Source organism: Pezoporus wallicus, unplaced genomic scaffold (genome assembly GCF_028554395.1).
Source record: "Pezoporus wallicus isolate ANWC-B61680 ecotype Strahan unplaced genomic scaffold, APGP_CSIRO_Pwel_v1 contig_13850, whole genome shotgun sequence".
NCBI lineage: Eukaryota > Metazoa > Chordata > Aves > Psittaciformes > Psittacidae > Pezoporus > Pezoporus wallicus.
Window position 1 is genome coordinate 104,116 of NW_026635243.1, and position 19,613 is coordinate 123,728.

A 19,613-nucleotide genomic window follows, 5' to 3' on the forward strand; every position below is an offset into this window, starting at 1 on the left:
TAAAGATGTCACACAGGTTACAACACAAAGAATCACGTTACTAACAATGGCATGTATAGAAAATTAAGGAAAACTCTTAAATCTGTTACATACAGACAAACCACACTCCTGCACTCATGATTAGATGAATTTTAAGACCGCTGCATGTTTACTCTTTTAACCAAACACAACTATCCCCCTCCACCTCACTGGAACCATCACGAACGCAAGTCTATAACCGCAATATTCTCACAGCATAGGACATTCCTGAAGCATCCCAAATGAGGGCAGCTCTCCACCTTCAGAGGAAGAGTTATTTTCTTCTAATGTTGAAAGAAGTTGAGAACATCCTCCTATATCTCTGTCCAATCCTCAGTTTTAGAGGATAAACGACACTGTAGCCTGGGGAAGTCTTTTTCTCCTCTCTTTCCCTATATTTGCATACACAGAGCTAAGCTTGCCTCCAGTCTCTTAAGCAACCCCAATTACATGTAATATCCTTGGAAATACTGGGGAAAGCTTAATACAGGAGGTTTCTTAACAAGACCACCTTCTAACTACTTCGCTCGTCTCCCAATTAACTTCCATAACACCGTAATTAACCTGTGCCACAGCACTTCAAAACACAACTTTAAGGTACCCGCGACTGCCCCTGCTCCTTTTACGAGCTAACCCTTTTCCAACTTCTCCGCAGCAAGAAACAAACGCCGACCAGAGCTGCACTGACTGAAAGAGGCGCAGAAACCCCCCTCCCCATGGGTACTGCCCCTCCGCGCATCACCCCGGACCCGTGGGGGGGGTGTCCGGATGGGGATCCCCTTGAAGGAAGCTCCGCTGCCCGCAGGAAGACGCGCAGCGGGGACGGACCCCGGGTGCCCCCGAACTCCCGCTTCCAGCCCCGGGTGGGAGCCGGGACCGACCCGCACCCCCACGGCGGAAAAGAGGCTCCTCCGGAGGGAGCAGCCGGGACTGGGGCCGCGCTCCCCGCCACCCCCCGAGCGCGCTGCCCCGGCGCCGGGGATGGAGCGGGAGAGGCGGAGAGGCGGGCGGGCGGGCGGCGGGGCCCGCCGGAGCAGCCAGCGAGCGCTCGCCGGACCGGGCCGGGCCCCTCCGCGCCGCGCCCAGGGGCCGCCGGACGGGTCGGGGCAGCACCGCGATGCCGCGGCGGCAGGGCCGGGAGCCGGGCCGGGGGCTCGCGGGGTCCGTACCGTAGATGGGCCGCAGGCGCCGGTCGTTGGGGTCCTGCACATGGCCCCGCGCCGCCATGATGAGAGCGCAGAACCGCAGTGCGCAGCCGCCGGCCGGGCCGGCCCGGGGCGGGGGTGAAGGGGCCGGTTGGAAGCACGGGGCGGGGCCGGGCCCGGTGTCGGGAGCCCGGGGAGCTGCGGGAAGGGAGCGGAGCGGAGCGGGGCCGGGCCGGGTGTGCGAGTCCCAGTCCCAGTCCCACCCCGCCGTGCCCAGGGCGGGGGAGCCCCAGCCCGCGCTTCGCCTGAGGGGAGGGAGCCGCGGCCCGGGCCCCGGGAGCGCCCTGCCCGCCGTGAGGGGCTGAGGGAAGGGGGGCCCTGCCCTGCGGCCCCCGGGCACAAAATGGCCATCGCGGCGGTTACCGAGGCGGAAACGCGGCTCTGCGGGAACTGGTAAGAAACGAAACCGAGCGCTGGTGGCGGCTCCGTGCCGCCGTGGGCTCCCTCCAAGCGCTGTGGGACACTGGGACGGGCGGGCGAGCCGTGATCGTATGATCCCCTAGGAACGGTGGGGGTTTGGGCTTTGCCGTGCCTTGTGATGTTCCCAGCCTTTATTGAACAGAAACCACAGGATCCGAACCAGGGCGTTCGGATAGAAATGAAGATGTGGATTTGTGAATCCAAGTTTTCCTTCGGCAGCCCCACGGCTCAGACGCAGATGTACAAATAGAGTCAGTAGGAACGTATCGCAGTGGCCTTGTTTCTCTTTGATAACAGTTCCCTCCGCAGCGGCTCCGATGTCGGTAATGCGTTCACTGATAACGCTGAAACCTCGGGAGTGCATCTGGAACAGAAGCAGCTACAGAACCTCACTTATTTTTTCCCTCAGAGATACCAGAAGCCGAACAAGTTTCTTGCAGCATCGGGGGAGTTGGTTTGCAAGCAGCCACTTTGTGCAGCTGAGCCACTGCTGTTGCGCTTTGTTGCTTTGCCAGGGCATTGGCTGCTTGGGATCTGACAAGGGAGAGAACGGAACGTTTGTTCATTACAGAAGGCTTGTAATGACCTTCCTTTGTGATACGGAAGGCACTGAGGAATAGGTTATAAAGTTAATGATGGTGTTTTGAAGGCTGATTTCTTTGGGGGGAGAGGATAGAGGATAGATCCATCTGGAAATGCTGCTTCCCTGCTTGAGGCAGGAATAAGAACAAAGCTCCCAGTGCCTCGGTTCTTTTTGGACCCTTTGTGTTTGTAAGCCGTGCATCCTCCTCAAGATAGGAAAATATGTGTCTTCGAAATGAGTTGGGAAACTTTGGCCATGGAGTAAATGCAGTTACTGCTCCTTCAGTGAGCAGATCTGGCCTGACAGGATCTGATATTTATATTCTCCAAGCAGAGCTCTGTTCAGCCTCATAGCCAGGTTATTTCAGGAAGAAACTTTTTATCTTCCCAGATTAGTTCATTCACTTAAACCTGGCAATGGCTTGTTTATGATTCAAAAATTGCCTTTCACACAAGGAAATGAATCCACTTTGATTTTATCTTCATGCGGTGTGAAAGTTGTGACTTTTTCATGCTAATATCCCACTATAAAGGAGCACTGAGGCCTGGCTGGGCTTGCCTTTCTTTTTAGTTACCCACCTCTCTAAACCATGAATTCATAGAAAGCTTTCTTAGGATTTTATTCTCCTTATGAAAAACTGCTTGGGACTATTATTATCAGTGTATTTTCTGCAAAGTGACCTCTGTGACTTTCTCACAGCAAAAAGGACATCCCTGCTGTTAATTTCATCATCCATGAAATCCACTGTAGCAGAAATATTGAAGTATGCTGCTACTGCAGCGAATCCATCCCGAAGTCCGAAATGAAGAACCACATTGAGTCCGAGCACGTGCAGGTGAGAAACGGGTGTCTCCTCTGACATTGCTGACTTCTGGGGCAATTAATCTAACGAGGTTTTGTTTATTGTAGGTTACCTGCAAGTGCAGGATGAAGATAGAAAACAGTCTCCTGAAGGATCATGAGGTTGGTGGACTTGATATTATTAGACACTTGGAGGGGTACTCTATGGTGTTTCCAAGCTCAATTCTAGAGCCCAGACCTGGCTTCCAACCTGTGGTTGGAATCCATTTTATTGACCTGTGCTTTCTAAATTCAAACCCTCTGACAGAAGGTGATTGGCAACTGCCTGAAAGTGGTGGAACCTGCTCAAGTCTTCCTTTTAAAGGGTACCCGTGATAGTTGGTGGTTTTGTCCTTATCAATGATCAAGATGAAAAATGCTAATTCAGAAGTACAGAACATCATCAACTTGACTTTTCCCATTCCTTCAACATCACACTGTTCTGACTCTGCTGCACTCATTATGGGAGTTTTAATAACTCATCAAATGAAATCATGTAAAATGAACTAGACTAGGACACAGTGGGATTTCTGAGATGCTGGCTGCTGTCACAGGCAATCCTGTGAGGAGAAAAGGATAAGTCCAGTTAAACCTTGCAAGCAGTTTATCCTGCACGCTTGTGTGTAGTGCTTTTAGTTTTGTTTGTAAAGCAAATGATGATGCATTATTGCAGCATCTGCAATTATGACATGTATTTAATCCATGTTTAACCCCTTTTGAAGGGCAACTTAGCACTTACTTGTCACTCAGTAGGGTAAAGAACATAGGCCAGCAATTCTTGTTGAGTAGCAAATGAGCTGTAAATCTCTTCCTTAACAGAACAGGCACAGACATGTTTTTAGCAGTGCTCAATGAAATGTGATTTCAAGTCTGTATCTGTAACAAGTTCAGGATTGTAACTTCAAAAAGCACAATGTGAATCTGCTGTCTAAGCAATACAGGTTAATAAAACCCCATCTGAGTATTGGGAGTGCTTCACTTGGCACCTTTATGACTATACAGGTTACACAACACATTTTTCTTCCATTTCTCATGTCCTATCTTTTTCCAGGCTGTTCTTCAGCGTAGCTTTGGGGCTGGCTAAAGAAACAATGGAGCACTCAGCTCCTAAGCAAACTGAGAAGCTCTCTTCACCTCTGCCTTCTGTAGGTGAAAAATAATCCCTCTGTTCTATTCCCAGGCGTCAGCGTGCCCTCTGCGTCCTGCCCTCTGCCAGTACTGTGACATACAGCTTACGTTCAAGGAGCTGCTGGACCATGAAGTTTACTGTGGGGCCAGGACTGAGCTTTGTGGAGGATGCGGTCGTAACATCATGGTGAAAGATCTCCAAGAGCATCCTCGAGTCTGTGGGCAAGAGGTGAAGCAAGTGAGAGGAGTGGCTCGCTTTGAGGATGAGGCTGTAGTTTTGCGTGCCCTTCGAGATGTCAGAAGGCAACTCGGATCAGGTAACTACCCTGGGCCCTTGTGGAGAATGCCCCAGAAAAGCACATTTATAGCAGCTCTGTAGGAGAGAAAACCCTTGGGGACATTAGCAGAAGAACTATTTCAGTCGTAAAAAGAAAGCAAAAGGGAGGTAAGGTGGAGAGAAGAGCAATAACTGGCTTCTGATGTGACATTTGCCACTTGATCCAAGTGCAAGGTCTTGTAATTGCTTTCTGTGAGAATAGGGGATCATGGAAGCTCCAGAGGCACTGTGGGGCTGTTCTGCCAGGGAATAGATCTACAAAGGTGTAAGCCAGCTGGATGCAGGACTCTGAGGTACCCGGGGTGAAAGCCCAGTTCACTGCCTGTTCTTTTGTCTCTAGGTGTCTAGCTTAAAAATGAAGTTGGAGTTGTTTGCTCACTGCAAATTCTGTCCATTTTCATTGAGCAGCTGCACTGCTCTTTCCTTCAGTTGTGGGTAGGTAAGAGCTGGACGTGGGTTCCCATGTGTAGTAGAGCACATGTCAGCAGGAACATCCTGTTTGGCCATCACTGAGACGATTATCAATGCCTCTGCCCTTTCCTAAGCCTCTAATCTCTTCCCTCCACTTGCATCACACTTCAGACCCAGCTTTTCCAGGAGCTGAATTCATGTTCTGCTGTGGGCCATGTGGAGGGTTTCACAGTGTAGAGTCCTAATTTACAGTCTTTGCTCAGCTTGTAGAAATAACCTCTGGGTTTGACTAATAAAGCTGAATAATCTGTGGAGCTGTAGCCTGTAGGCTGCTTACAATAACTGCTAAAGAGTGTTCACAGGGGATATTTTTATGCATGTGGGAGCTGTATTTAAAATTCTCACATAATCAGTACAAATGAAATACCAGAGAGACTTGAAATAGGCCAGCATGGGTGAGGAGCACTGAGCGTGTCCTTAGGCATCATTGGCTGAGCCTTGGGCCTGGTTTTCTTTTCAGTGGGGCTTTCCTACCAGAAACCACGTTATGGTTTTCTTCTGGATGTGTTTAATTCCCACTGTTGTCAAGGGTCATGCCAGTAAAAGGAATTTGTTTTCTCCTTGAGATACTGAAAAAAGTGTTTCAGCCTTGTAAAAGGGATGAGACTACAGGCTGTGGGTTGGACCTTGTTCACAGTGTAGGTCCCAGAAGGTTCCTCAGTGACTCTGTAAGGCTCCCAAGAAGCTTAAGTTCAAGCTTTTGGAGTAAGAGGAACAACTTCCTTCTGTTTCTCCTTTTGGGTTATTACAAACAAAAGTAGGCTGACTGTTCATCACTTTCCTTATGAATCTGATACAGGCTTTGAGTGCTGAACTCTGAGTGTGCACATGTGAAACCCTCCTAGTTGAGCTGTTCTGGTGTCCAGGAGGGTACTGCTTGTTGCTGGCTTAATGTTCTCTCAAATTCATACTTGTCTTTTGAAGGGAATGAACTGGAGCGGTTGGGGAGAAGTGAAAGTGCCCATTCTGCACTTGACGAGGGGTGGAACCCTGACTTAGACTACGCGTTGGCTCTCAGCCTCCAGAATGAGGATCATCAGCACAAGAACACTGCAGCTGAAATTCCCAGTGACTTCTGGGAAAACTGCTACACCAGAGAGTCTGTGTCATCTGCCTATCGTAATGATAGAGACGAGTTGGATACCTTCTGTGACTCTTTCGTGCCTTCTAGCATGTCAAACATCAGTAAAAGTAAGTATAAACGCTGTTGTTCCCTTAAAGTTTGAGGGAAGGGAGAAGGAAAGAGAGGATTCCTGGACTGGGAATGTCAGAGACTTAAAATGCAGAATTAGCCTCTTTGAGAGTCCCTCTAAAGCAAGGCAGCAGGGAAGGAAGAAATCAAAGCTGTAGTGAATCTCTGACCTTGGTATGTGGCGGGAGCTTCATAACAACTGAGTAGGTGATAAACATGAAGGGAGGACCTGGGGGAGGCCTGAAGTGCCAGCTTGTGCTGAAAGGAGAAATGGTACTAAAGGGTTTATTAAAGGCAGTAATAGGCTTTTTTACAAGAAGATAGATAGACAAAAGATAGATCTTTGACCCCAAAACATTGTTCTCATTCTGAGTGATGTGAATTTGCTCATGTGGAATTCAGCAAGTGGGACCAGAGTGTTTCCATAATGTTTGCTCCAGTTGGTGCCCTGGTGTTAGAGCCAGGGGTCTGCTGCTTAGGGATTTTGAGGGTAAGTCAGTCCAGCTACATCAGACTGCCCCATGGTTGAGGGTATAACTGTTCCTTTGCAGATGAGATCATCATGTTGCCGTGTGAGTTTTGTGAGGAGCTCTACCCTGCTGAGGACCTGATTCTTCACCAGGTTTGGTACTTTCTTGGATCTAGGGGTCTTTGCAGAGCATGGCTTTTCAAGTCAACCTGTGCTCAGCAGGAGAGCTAATCTTGCCATGTTCCTTGCATACAGACAGGTTGTAACCCAGCAAGTGCCTTTGCCTCGTTCAGTAAAAGAAGTTCTTCTCCGAATCCATGGGAATACGATGTTCTGCGTGCTGGTGGGTCCAAAGGCTTTGGGTCTCTCTCCTCATCCCAGCCCCAAGCTGTGCAGGCAGAGGAAGACATTATCATTCCCTGTGAGTTTTGTGGCATCCAGCTGGAAGAGGAGACACTCTTCCATCATCAGGTACTAAACTAGCCAGAGCTTGATCTGTTGTGTCACATCCAGTTGTTCAAGGACTGTGGCAAGTCCTTGTTGTGGCATGTAACCATCCCGTGTCAAATCTTCCTGAACAAAGCCTCTTGGGTCCCAGCTAAAATGTTGGGCTATGCTGAGGCTCTCACTGAAAAATAACTATTGTTCTGAAAGCTCAAAACTAAACAGAAGGCCCTGAAATTGCACAATATAAATGTTTGATTTGAACATAGAAGTGATGTTGAAACCAGGATGTATGAATCAGCTCAGGTGGGAGAGGAGCACAAGTGTGTAACCTGCGCCGGTGAGGGAAGGAAGTAGAGAGTACAGACTGCAAATCTAGGAGGGTAGATGTGAAGAAGAGGGTGGGTAAGGTGTGAACATACCGGAGGCTCGGCCGCAGGGTGGGTTGAGAAAGTGTTGGGTGGTGCAGAGTATTCCAGTTCCTCATTGTCTGGTACTTCCCATGTGGAAAGAACACCGGGTCCCGGCACTGCTGAAGCTGTTACTGCTGGCCCAGAACACTGAGCAGGTACCAAGGAGACCCGTTTGGTGCTTCAGTGCTGCTGTAGACCTGAAGAGCAGATCCGGGGGGTGCAGGAAGAGTCAGTCCTCTGGGATTTGCTCCTGTTCCAGCCAAGTGATGCAAACACAGCTCTCACATTCTTACAGTCCTAACTAACAACTAGTGAAGCTGTTTGGTTTGCTTGTTCTGGGCCTTTCCTCTCCTAGGGCTTAGTAAAATCACTACTAATAGGAATGAGAGCTGATGAAGCTTATTTAAAACCCACTCCCTATTACAGTTGGCTCTTGGAAGGCTCTTTTTTCCCCTCACCTCTCTCACCTCTTTGGACATGCAAAAGCTGCTTTCTCTACCAGCTGCTGCTGCTTGTTAACTCTTAGTGACTGGAGCAGAGTTGCAGCCATAGGGTTTGTTTGCAGACCACATAAAGGACACCCCATGTTTAAAGTTTTACATTCCATGAAGTGATTCCTGGCACCTGGCGAAGGTACCAGATGGGTTTTCCTGTCTAGTTCCTGGTTTTGCTCTGTCCCTTGACTCTCTTCTCACTTTGTTGTTCCTCAGTGTATTTCAGTTGTGACTTTACAAGTGCAGCCAGCAGGGGAAGTTGTGTGGGCAGCGTACTTGGAAAGCGCTTTTAACTTGCTTTTTGTCCTTGGAGCTATCGTTTAAACACTCAGATGTGTGTTCTGCTCCAGCACCACTGTGACCTGCGCCCAGCCAGCCCTGCCACCAGCTTCCCATCTTGGCAGCCGCCCTCTCCACAGGCCAGCAGAGAGAGAAGAGGATCAGCAGAGCTGGCTCGGCGACGGGCCCGGCCCCAAGGTGAGGGCAGAACAGAGGCTTAGCCGTGCTCTCCTTTACGTCTGCAGGGGCACCGCGTGTCCCAGGCTCAATGTCTCTTGCTGTGTTTGCTGTTCCTATTCAGTGTTGTATTTTGCCCTCCCAGGAGATGGTTCTGCTTGGAGCACAGGCGGCTTTGGGCAGCAGGAGCTGAGCTGTCCTGCACGAGGGACCACAGCCCGGAGTAGCGCGGCACATGCCAGGAACGCACCCCTGGCCTCTTCCCTGAGAGCTGGAGATGCTTCTGCCTCCAGAGGGAAGCCCAGGAAGGTGTCTGTCAATGAGGGGAGGCCAAGGACCAGAGCCACAGGCGAGCCTGCGGGTGGGATAACACCACATGGGAGACCTGCTCAGAACTGCCATTCAGAAGGCTTCACATCCAGCATCTCCAGAGCTTCACCAGCCCAGCCAAGGTACCACCGTTCCCGTTTCAGGCCTGCCCTAAGGGGTCAGTGGTGCTGGAGGAGCAAGCTTCGCTCTAGTGGAAGTAGGGGCACCACCTTAGGTCTGGTGCATTCCGAGCTGCAGCTGACAGTGACAAACCCACTCCCGTCCTCAGCCTCACTTCCCCATGGTCCAAGTCTGGATTCCTTCCTGTTTATTTGCTTGTGACTGAAAGGGTTTCACTCAGTTTAACTGGGCTGGGGCTTGCCTGAGTTTCAAACAGCAAACTCAAGCTTTTGTATCAACACAGAATGGAGAAATTGGTCACTGGGAGAACACATAGGATAATGCTTCCTCATCTGTCTGTTGCCATGCTCTCACCTTTGCTTCCCTCAGTGCTCTTTGCATAAGATCTGGTTCTGTTGCTGCCGAGTCAGGGTGCAAAAGCATGAAGGGCTTCCAGAGGGTCCCTGCTGGGAGGGACCCGTGTCTGCCTGCAGGGAGGGCCCTGCAGATGGGGGTAGGCTTCCCTGCCTCAGAATGTGTCCCTGTTCACCCTCCAGGGCCAGCAACGGAGGAGGAAGGAGCCCTGGGGCACGGGAACGTCCAGGCAGCCTCAGGTGCAGGAACACCAAGGTGAGGCTGGGGCTGGGAGGGCAGGGCCTGGCTGTTACCCTCGTGGTGGCTGCACCAGGACCATTTAGCCCTTCCAGCGAGGGTTTCACCACCTGCTTCTGACCAAGAGCTCTTTGACAACTGCATTTTTACTTTGTTTCCTCCCCTTTCCTCAAGGCCAAAGCCCAGAGCCCAGCACGTGGACAGCCAGAGGAGCAGAGACCCACCACCAACGGGAAGCACATTTAGCTCTACACAGTTACTGCACCCTCTACTACTTACTTCTCCGAGCGCAAGTAAACTCCTCTATGGCCGTGTCATTGAAGGCTTTCTATGAGTCTAAATTTTTATAGGCAGTGTTTTATATATATATATATAGCTGTATTTTTGACAGTGTATTATAGGCTTTTACTGCTGTGCTTTGCACTGGACCCCACCCCAAGACAGCAACGGGGGCAGCACCTGCATTATGTTTCCATGGGGGCTCATTGTGCCACCCAGTGAAGGAGGTTTTGCTGTTCAAGGCTGGGAGCTCAACCAGGTCCTTTAGAGGGCAGGCTCTGGCTGTCACTGCACAATGGGGTCAGGGATGGAAGCCCAGGGGCTGGCTCACTGCATCCCCTGCACCAGCCCCTGATGCTCCGTCTTGTGTCTGCCTGAGGTGCCTGGCCCTGGGTGCTCCCGGGGGGCACAGTGAGGGGGTTCTGGGTGTCACAGGACAAGCCCCAAGCCTGTGGGGTCTTTGCAAACGCTTTCCCCTGCTCTGTTAGAGTCCAGGCTTTTTAAATTCCCTGTAATAAACTTTATCTGATGCTGTCCCCAAACCCTGTGCAGCAGTGATCTGTTCTGAGGCGATGTGTGACCATCCACGTTGCACTGTTCTTACCTGTGTTAGGTCCTTGCTGGTGTTCACATCCCTTGTGCTGTGGGAACAGGTAATGGAAAAGCTGGAGGTCTTAAATAATGACCATGGGCATCAGCCTAATTAATCAGGTAGCACAGATGGCATGAACAGGGCTAATGAGCCCATCACTCGTCTGGTGCTGGAGGCCTTGGCAGTGCCACAGAGGCCACAGCACAAAGAGTGACAATGGTTGGAGGGAATCCTGCTTCTAAACTAAAGAAGCATCCATTTTGTGGATGCTTCCACCAAACTTCAGGGTTTATTTGTACAACAAAAGCAGAATAAAGGTATTTAAACCCAGTGGCAGCTCTGGGGAAAGCCACTGTGGCTCAGCAAAGGGCTTCTGGGGTGGGTAAAGAGATGAACGAGCATGATGGTGCAAGACATTTCCATCTCTGATTCAAGTACAGCATCCTGACCCCAGAAAGTGGGATCTCAAAGCAGGGAACCTGCAGCCCGAGCAGTGGAGGGTTTCTTTAATCATCTTTACTGATCTCCAGCCCCAAAGAAGGACACAGGACAGCCGAAGGGAGGGCAGGAATCACCTTTATGCAGTGTACACTCCATGGCCAAGAGCACTGAACAGGTTAACGCCGTGTGCAGGACCGAGGTGGACACGTGTCCAGCTGGAACCACGGCCCCGCTCCAGCAGTTTGCCATTATTTATGGATAATTTTACATTCTGAATGAATATATATTAAAAAATAATAATAATCATCACAAACCAATCTTCGCTTTGACAAACAAGCCTATTACAGACAATGTCAAGTTCATTTAAAGCACGAGGAAGTAATGATGATTAGAAAAGCTTTAATTAAAAGGCCATTTGAGCGACAGTCGAACCGCTGCAGCGCTTCCTTCCTTGGAGCATAGAACCCTGGAGCCACCCTGCCCCAGCACAGCTCAGCTCCAGCGCAGGCGCCCTGCTCCTGAAGGAACTGAAGTCCATGCGGGCTGGTCCTGGCTCAGCAGCTTCGTGGTGTAAACGGCGTCGACCAAGAGTTCGTTATTTGTCATTATAAATAATTACTGTAATAAATACGGATCAAGTAACGGGACCGACGCTCCTTGAGGGCAGGCAGCGGGCTCGGGCTGCTCCGGCTCACGGGAAGGAGACGGGCAGCAGCAGTTCCTTGTTCACGGCAGCAGCCGCGGTGGGAAGCACCGGCACACCAAGCTCCGTGCCCACCAGCCCCCCCGAGCAGCCCAGCCTTGGGACGGGAGATTTACACCCGACACAAACCAACCCTCAGAGAGAAACCCACCCGACATTCCATACACATCCCGGCAGCACCGGCCCGGGAACGCGCATCCCGACGGGACTAAGCCGCTCCGAGCCCTTCCTTCTGCTTAGCTTTGCCCCTGGTCTTTGTAAACTCCACGTCTGCGCTTACTCCCAGTGACTTCTCAGCTACATTTATGCTTCTACCAGGAAATGGACAAGAATCAAGAGTAAATATTCCTCCTCTGTGCGCCTGGTCCTTGGCAGAGGTAGGACGCAGCGGAGGGTGACAACAGCGTTCCTAACCACGGGAGTCGGAGACTCCGCACACCGCCAACTACCTCTACAACTGGTGCACACACGTTCCATTCGCTCACAACAAGAATACACACACCCGTGCAGGCTTTGCTCCCTTACTCACGCTTTATCTTCCACGTACCACACACGCGTCATTCCCGGTATTCACAATAATATACAATAAATACAGCTTTTCCACTCCCGTTACCACCGACGAGCCCCATCAGTGTACGGGTAACACCAACCTGGAGGTGCAGTGACACCCACACCAGCGCTGACCTTCACGTGCTTGATGTGTGCTGAGCACGGAGGAAGGGACGGGCCGATCCTGAGCTTCACTCGCGTGGTGCTGAGCCGAGCAGCAACGTCCATCATTGCTCCTGGGTCCTGCTTGCGCTGGGTTCCAGGTGCTGACCACAGCAACGCCATCCTTGTGCAGGGCAACACCGTACAACGGGTTTATGCAATGCCTTGAAACCGCCCCTGACCGTATCTCACCCCGTACAGGAGTTAACTGAAGGGAGCTGTTCTCTCTCCACAGTCTGCTGTTACAATAAATAGAAGCTTTATCTCCAATGGAATGAGTCGGTGCCTTCCCCTGCCGCATCCTCCTCTTGGTGCCACGGTGCCAGGGGGATTTGTTCTTGGATCATTTGTGAGTACAAAGTGAGCTCCGGGTGCCTCGCCACGCGCTGGTCCTTCCTTCGGGATGAGGATGAAGTCACAGAGCTGGAGCTGGGACCGTGCCTCTCGCCCCGTACAGGGAGGAGCCATTTTGTTCCTCATGTTTTAATCACAATCAATTACTCTGTTACGAAGCCAAGCAGAAGCCAAGAACATCAAGGGCAAGAACCCGACCCAAATCACAGCCCTTTCACTGTCCTCTGTTACAACTCCTCCTCATCCCAGTGTCCAGCTGGAACCCCCATGGACCCGGCAGCGATGCCTGTGCTTGCTGCTTGGTTAAATGCAAGTCCAAGGCAGCAGCAGAAGCGACCCAGCCTGAGCACAGAAGCTTCTGCCAGACGTTGCGCACGGTCTCTGCCCGCAGCAGGAGCGGCACCAGCCCCGCTCCCGAGGCAGTTCCCTCCCAACACCCTGGCTTTCCCAAGTTTTAAACTCAAAACACGCTCCAGGGGGGAGCGATCCAGGAGCCTTCGCTTCCCAGCGCTCCTGGGTCTCGGCCCCCCCTTGCTTGCGTGGTGTTGGCAATGGGGTGATCTCCTTCGAGGTTACAGGATTAGAAAGGTGCATGGGGAGAGGCGGCTCGGAATTCAATCAGACACAAACTGGTCTTTACTGAGCTATCCTACAAATATTCCACAAACAAGGCAGCGAAAGAACCAAGTCCACCACAAAGTCTACAAATACAAAATGTCCTCCAGGAATCAACGGGAACAGAAAAGGTCAGGAAATAAATTAACCTCCAGCTCCTCCCCCAGCGTCACAGGAGGCGTCCGTATGGGAATCGAGGGGTTTCCAACGGTGGCGGTGCCTTGGAACCATCCCACAGGCCCCTGCGGCTCCCTCAGCCGCTGAGGGGGTCCTCGCGGTAGTGGATGGCGTAGCGGAGCTTCTCCAGCATGATGTCCAGCGAGGAATACTGCGGGAGCTTGATCATGAACATGCACGTCTCGACGCGGATGTACCGCGAGTCCGGAGAGCCTGCGGGGAAGCGGCCACAAGGGGTTGGATGCACCAGCACTGCCCATGGCTGCCTGAGCCCCCGGTGACAAACAGCAGTGTCAGACCCCAGCCTCTCATACGGCCCCTGTGCTGCTCCGCAGCCCTCGAGCCAACGGCCCTCCCAATCATTTTAACAGCAGCCCAGACAAACACTGTACCAAGTCTCTCAGTGTCCTCAGAAGGCAATGTTTTACATTCAAACTTAAATAAATTTAAATTAAATTGTATTTTTACATGGTTTAAACCCAACTTCTCTCCTTATTTACAGCCATAACAACCTGCCACTCTTTTCACAGAATCCCAGCCTGGTTTGTGTTAGAAGGGACCTTAAAGCTCTTCCAGCTCCAATCCCTGCCACAGGCAGGGACCCCTTCCACTGGAGCAGCTTGCTCCAAGCCCCTGTGTCCAACCTGGCCTTGAGCACTGCCAGGGATGGGGCAGCCACAGCTTCTCTGGGCACCCTGTGCCAGTGCCTCAGCACCCTCACAGGGAAGAGCTTCTGCCTAAGAGCTCATCTCAGTCTCCCCTCCGGCAGGTTAAAGCCATTCCCTTGTCCTGTCCCTGTGTGTCAGTCATTGCACATGAAACACCAGTTTGAATGGAGAACAGGGGAGCTGTGAACAGGACGGATTCTCTCCCGGCAGCCCCTGGTCACTCACCTGCAGCTCCATCAGGGGGGGCGATTTTCATGGGGTACGGGGGGACGTGGGCAGTGTCGGGGCCCCCGTCCTTGCACGGGCACGTGAAGGGGATTCGCTCCTGGTTACAGGCGAACTTGATGAACTTGCAGAGCTCCTCCTGCGTGAACATCTCCAGCGCGCTCCAGAAGAACTCGATGTGCTGGTCGGTCTCCATCAAGCCCACCTGGTACATGGTGTGTGCCTGGGGGGAAAGGGCAGGATGTTCCCTCCTCCTCCCTTCGGAAACCTTCCCCTCTTACACTTCAAAGGTTGGAAGGGGAGGGCAGACACCTTTGGCCACAGAAGCTGCAGCTCTTCTCACCTTGAGGAACTCCAGGTTGATGTAGGGAAGCCCACAGGTCCTCAGCTCCATCTCCAGAGGGGTCAGCGTGGTCAGGAGCTGCAGGGGGATGATGGAGCCCAGGCCAGCGCGCACCGCGGTCATGCACTCCGGTGTCTGCAGCTCCCGCATCCGCAGGCTCCGGATCGCTGTCGCGTACACGTCCTTGTTCTCCCACCTGCAAGGGCAGGGATTCAGGCTGGGAAAGGAGAGCGCCTCGGAGCCCTCCTGCCCTGACCACTGGTACAGACAGAGGCTTTATGGGGAGTCTCTGCTTGTGAATAACGAGGAGCGAGCATTAAGGTTAAGTGCATCCTGATGCTTCCCAATTCAATTCCTCTTTCCTCCTCTCCTCTCCCACTCACCCATTTCTCACACCCCTCCTACCTGTGGGTGCTCACTGACGCCTGCACAAGGTGGAGCGGCACTACCTCTACAGAGCAAAAGGCAGTAAATGGCTCCAGTGCTCCCACATTCCTGCCAATTGTAAAGCCTTCCCAGATCCTTCCAGCCTTCAGCTCGTCATAAAAGCACCTCTGGAGAGCCTGGTGCTTGGAAAACAATTCCAGAGACCCTTCTTTCCCATGTAACCCAGTGCAGCGTCCTGCCAAGGAGGACACTGATGTTTCTTACCCCACTGGAATGTGCCGGCCTCGTGGACACAGCTCCACCTCCTCCCCTGTCATGGTCAGGTAGGTGAACTTGCAGCAGGGTTTGTTAGGACAGTCGGGGCTCTCCGTTGCCAGGTGCTGGGAAGCAATTTCTGCACACAGAGCTTCCAGTTCTGTCTCGTCATTTATCTGTCATGAGACACAGGATGAGGATCTGCCACCCGGCACACTGGGCTCACGGCTCACTACAGTGTGCAGAGTGCACTCGCTCCATCATCTGGAGGCACCGTGGACAGCGAAGGCCGGTGATGGCTTTGGTGGCTCTTTACTGGTTTAACATTGCCAAGCTGCAGTAAACGCTTGATAAGCCTGAACTCCACCGTGCCGGGCACTGGAGGAGACTGAGCAGCTTTTCCAAGCCATCAGGATGCAAAATCCTGCATCCAAGAGGAGTCAAAACCCTTCAGGACCCTGCTCACAAGAAAAGCAGCCACTGGCTGTGAAGCCAATGGCTTCCACATTGGGCAGGCAGGACCATCAGTGCCTGCTGGAGCAATGTGCTTGCGTGGAAAGGAGGAGGGGAGAGGAAGACGGTGACTTACGTTCTCAAACTTCTTGACGTAGTTGTAGGTGAGGATGTCGGCTTCCTGGAGATCAACGTCTGCATCCAGAGGCTCTCCCACCAGGGTCTTCCAGAAGGAAGGCAGGAGGTCAAGCGGCAGAGGAACGTCTGCTCGGATTGCAATACCCAAGAGCTGCCCGAAGAAGTGGAAGAGCTGCTCCTCCGCATAGGTGATGGGGCTGGGAGTCAGGATGTACTTGCCCTGAGGGAACAGAGCAGGTTACCAGGCTTGTGAAACCCTGACCTGAACGTGGTGAACACTGCCCACAAAAGGACATTGCCCTTTTGGGCCACAAATGGATTTGCTCAGTGTGGCATGGAGCCTGGCTCACTTCTACAGTGAGACTGTATCACGTTATCACCTACTGGTCAAAAGCAATACCATAGAGCTGGTGTCCTCAAGAGCCCCACTGTCACAAGCTGTTAAGCAGCAATCACAGGACTTCTCTGTACTCGTATTATCAGTTTGGTATCGAAGTATTTTAGCTGTGGAATGTTCCCAAGATACAGCCTGGACATGCAAAGCCAGGTTTGCGATGTAGTAGGTCTTAAGCAGAGGGCACTGATCTGTTTCCTGCTCTGAGTATCCCTAGGAAGGAACTATACCTCAACTGCTGTAAAGTCTTTGGGCCATCAGCTTTATCTTGTTTTTGTGATACATCTAGTGCACTAAATATGCATTAAATAGCTCAGATGGAGCATCTTATTCTACTAGCAATGCAACTGACTTCCCTGGTGACACTACAGAGTAACACCAGCAGAATACTTCACTAGTTTGGGACAGACAACCTCTAACTCAGAGTGAATCTGGTTCAGTTGTCTAAGTGAGCTTCACCCAGGAGTCTTAATTCTGCTCCACTTTGCAGCTTTTGGCTGCTTCTCCAAGGACCTGCAGGAGGAGGTGAAATGGACTTGAAGCTTCTCTCTATCACCGACTGAATGTGTTCTACTCCAGTTCAAACATGTGCATTCAAAGAGAGAAAAGCAAGTTCATTTCTTGCACTGAGATTATCACACCTTATTCTTATTGACTGCAGAGCTGGGGCACAAGAGGAGCAGGGAGAGAGAGGAGCTCTGCAGCTCTTTACAGACTTGCCAAAGGAAGTGACGGAAGGATCCACCTGCAAGAGAGAGGAGCAAGGTCATGAAATGCCCTCAGCCTCATTCACTGCCTTTCAGCCCCAAATCTGCCACTCCTGAAATCATGTTTCAAGCCTTAGATCACACGCTTCACCTCTGGATGCACAGACATGTGGCTGGGGTAGATGCCAGCCACACCAGCTCGCTATTCACGTGCAAGTCCACATGTAAATGGTCTAAATACATGTAATAAATACCCGTTGAACTGCTTCCTGCTGCACTCCTAAGAGCTGCTTTGTCTTCCAGCACCCTGTGCAAGATTAGCTCCAACATTTGTTACACCAGTTGGGCCGCAAATGGAATTTGTTACTTGATTAGAAGATGAATGGTGCTGTCTTCATCACAACAGAGCCTTTCCAAGCTCACAGCACTGCGGCAATGCCTCAGAACTCATTACAGATGCTGAGCTGTAGATGTAACATTTATCTCCATGTATCTACTGTCAATAAGCACTACAGACCTTAAAAGAACAGAATTCCCCTTGGGAGAAGGCATCAAAGAGCCCCTTGTTCCGCTAATGGGTGCTCACGGAGGAGCTTTCCTTTACACAACTGACAGATGACAGTAGATGGCAACACAAAACTCATTTTGGGCTTTTCTTCTCTAACCCCATGTGCCCCCATGAATCTCCCTAAAGAAGCTCTTCCCATCAGCACACAGAGGCTGCACTAACTGGGCGAGCAGCAGTCCATTTCCCGTGACACAGCTGGTATTTGCTTTGATACCCTATCAATTATTCACCAGATCTGCAAAGCAACGTTTTCTCAGCTCCTGTTTGAATCGAGCCTCTTCCTGGAGCAGATCAACCCACGTTGATGCAAGGGAGCCTGCAACCCCGCAAGGAGTCGGTATCTAAAGGGAGCTGGACAGCATCCACGTCGAGATTATCTTGTAAAATGAAACCTCACAAATGAAAACAGTGTCTTTATTTTTATGTATCTTTAGTCAACAAGATACAATAATCTTGGGGAATAAAGCACGATTCTTGCTCAATGCTTTCTGTGGCAGAGCAGTGCTCCTGTGTCACAAGAGGCCTGTCCATGCAGGGTCAGTGAAATCAGGGCAGTTAATGGGCTGTTCCTTTATGAGGCTCATTATTTCAACCAGTCATGTGAAAGTTATTTATATGATTACAAGAAATGCTGCACATCTCCCTGTGAGAAAGGGGAAGATGCACAAATTAAGGGCAGTTTCGAAAGCAACAACCTCCTCCTCACACTCAATTCCCATTTCCGTCTCTTCAGCTTGGCTGGGACAAGCAGAAGTTCACGCTTCTGAAGGCACGTTGAAAGCAGTTCTCAAAGCCACCCTGCTTGGGCATGTTTAGCTGTTAATGCTCTTCTATGCCCTGATGGCTACACTACATAATGCACCTTACACTAGTACCTAAGGGCACCTTAATCTAGTGGCTATACAGCCTCACATCACTTCAACCATGAAAACCTCAGTGATGTTACCCAGCCCACTGCTAACAAGAAAGTGCTTAAAAAAAACCCAATCATCTTTGTTGTTAGCACAGTGCAGGTTTACCATGGCCAAGCATCAAAACCACCTGAAGAGACGTTCTTACTAAATGCTTTTAACAACTTATTATTGCTTTATTGACTCGCTGCAGTCAGAGCTGCAGCCACACTCCCTGCTGTATTAGCAAAGATGGAAGGCAACCACCTGGCTGGCCGAATGCTTGGAAGCTTCGCTATTTCCACCTGCAGGACTACAAACACCACAACGGTAACGCTGCTCCTGAGTTAACATGAGCCACAGTGTGGTGAAGACTTGGTTTCCACCTGGAGTCAGTCCACCAACCCCCTGGATCTCAACTCACTCGTTCCATGGACCTCCTCCCCTGTGAAGCGGATGTTGAAAGCATAGGTAGGGTCCCCCCCGCTGGCCAGTTTGACGCAGAGCTGGGAGGACGGCACGCAGGCGAGCTGCCGCGCAGCCTGGCAGAAGTAGGAGTTCTCCGAGGAGCGGATCTCCCCTGCTTGCAAAGGAAAGGTGCGGTTACAGTCCCCGTACTCAGAGGAGGGTGCGTTAATAACCAAGCTTGGTTAATCCAGACCCAATCGTTTGCAATGGGTTCAAAGGGATTCCGAACGGGAGCAAGGTTTCCCGTACCTCCAACGATTTCCAAGGGATCCAGGGTGATCTCTGGAGCTGCGTGATCAGCAGTTCTTTGCACAGTGGCATTCAGCACTCTGTTCATTACCGTTACTTTTGTGTCATAAAAGATTAAACCTAAAGAAACGAACACGTTTCAGTGCAGTTCATTATCACACCTTACTGCACTTCTACAGTCTTGTTTTCTGAAACCCTCTAATGGACAATAGCAGAACAATGACTCCACCCTCATCAGGTGGGTGAGCCGTGGCTAATCCACATCTTTTTTACTTGAAGCATGTGCTACTGATGTTTACTGGAAGAAGTGCAGTGGCTTTGAGCACTGCTGGACACAATTCTAAGGGTATATAAATAGATCCCAGAAACCCCACCAGAAAGCAGAGTGAATTTCTGTAAATCAGAAGCACTTTGCCAAATAGCTCTCAGGAATCCAAGGTGCTTTGACAGTAATGGTAGAGGCAACAAAACAGGACAAAAACCAG

The 19,613-nt window shown here is 51.2% G+C and overlaps 3 protein-coding genes across 10 annotated transcripts in view; 1 reads left to right on the forward strand and 2 right to left on the reverse strand.

Moving 5' to 3' along the window:
* The window catches only part of NAA25 (N-alpha-acetyltransferase 25, NatB auxiliary subunit), a 28,024-nt gene extending 26,692 nt beyond the window's left edge, over positions 1-1,332 (reverse strand). Inside the window, exon 1 of the mRNA XM_057412577.1 lies at positions 1,188-1,332. Within this exon, the coding sequence (XP_057268560.1) occupies positions 1,188-1,245 (58 nt within the window). The 5' untranslated portion in view covers positions 1,246-1,332. The remainder of the gene's footprint in view (positions 1-1,187) is intronic.
* Positions 1,333-1,456: 124 nt separating this feature from the next.
* Positions 1,457-10,022, forward strand: TRAFD1 (TRAF-type zinc finger domain containing 1). Of its 2 annotated transcripts, none has more exons than XM_057412594.1 (12): positions 1,457-1,616; positions 2,926-3,061; positions 3,136-3,189; positions 4,247-4,511; positions 5,927-6,193; positions 6,746-6,816; positions 6,919-7,134; positions 8,365-8,491; positions 8,595-8,922; positions 9,457-9,529; positions 9,686-9,804; positions 9,903-10,022. In XM_057412594.1, exons 1-11 carry the CDS (start codon positions 1,567-1,569, stop codon positions 9,755-9,757), a joined length of 1,659 nt encoding a protein of 552 aa, XP_057268577.1. In that variant the 5' UTR covers positions 1,457-1,566; the 3' UTR covers positions 9,758-9,804; positions 9,903-10,022. The 2 variants fall into 2 exon arrangements, with proteins under 2 accessions (XP_057268577.1, XP_057268583.1); XM_057412600.1 differs by having other exon boundaries at positions 1,461-1,616; positions 8,616-8,922; positions 9,903-10,020.
* A 3,176-nt stretch (positions 10,023-13,198) lies between these two features.
* Positions 13,199-19,613, reverse strand: part of HECTD4 (HECT domain E3 ubiquitin protein ligase 4) — a 70,545-nt gene continuing 64,130 nt past the window's right edge. For 6 of the 7 annotated variants that reach the window (XM_057412647.1, XM_057412640.1, XM_057412622.1 and 3 more), the window contains 8 exons: positions 19,129-19,248; positions 18,836-18,991; positions 16,888-16,991; positions 15,851-16,072; positions 15,271-15,437; positions 14,620-14,815; positions 14,277-14,499; positions 13,199-13,596 (listed from right to left, as the gene is read on the reverse strand). In XM_057412647.1, coding sequence (XP_057268630.1) covers positions 13,460-13,596; positions 14,277-14,499; positions 14,620-14,815; positions 15,271-15,437; positions 15,851-16,072; positions 16,888-16,991; positions 18,836-18,991; positions 19,129-19,248 — 1,325 coding nt within the window. In that variant the 3' untranslated portion in view covers positions 13,199-13,459. Of the gene's footprint in view, positions 13,597-14,276; positions 14,500-14,619; positions 14,816-15,270; positions 15,438-15,850; positions 16,073-16,137; positions 16,460-16,887; positions 16,992-18,835; positions 18,992-19,128; positions 19,249-19,613 lie in introns of those variants that run through there. The other variant, XM_057412659.1, reaches the window with a different exon arrangement.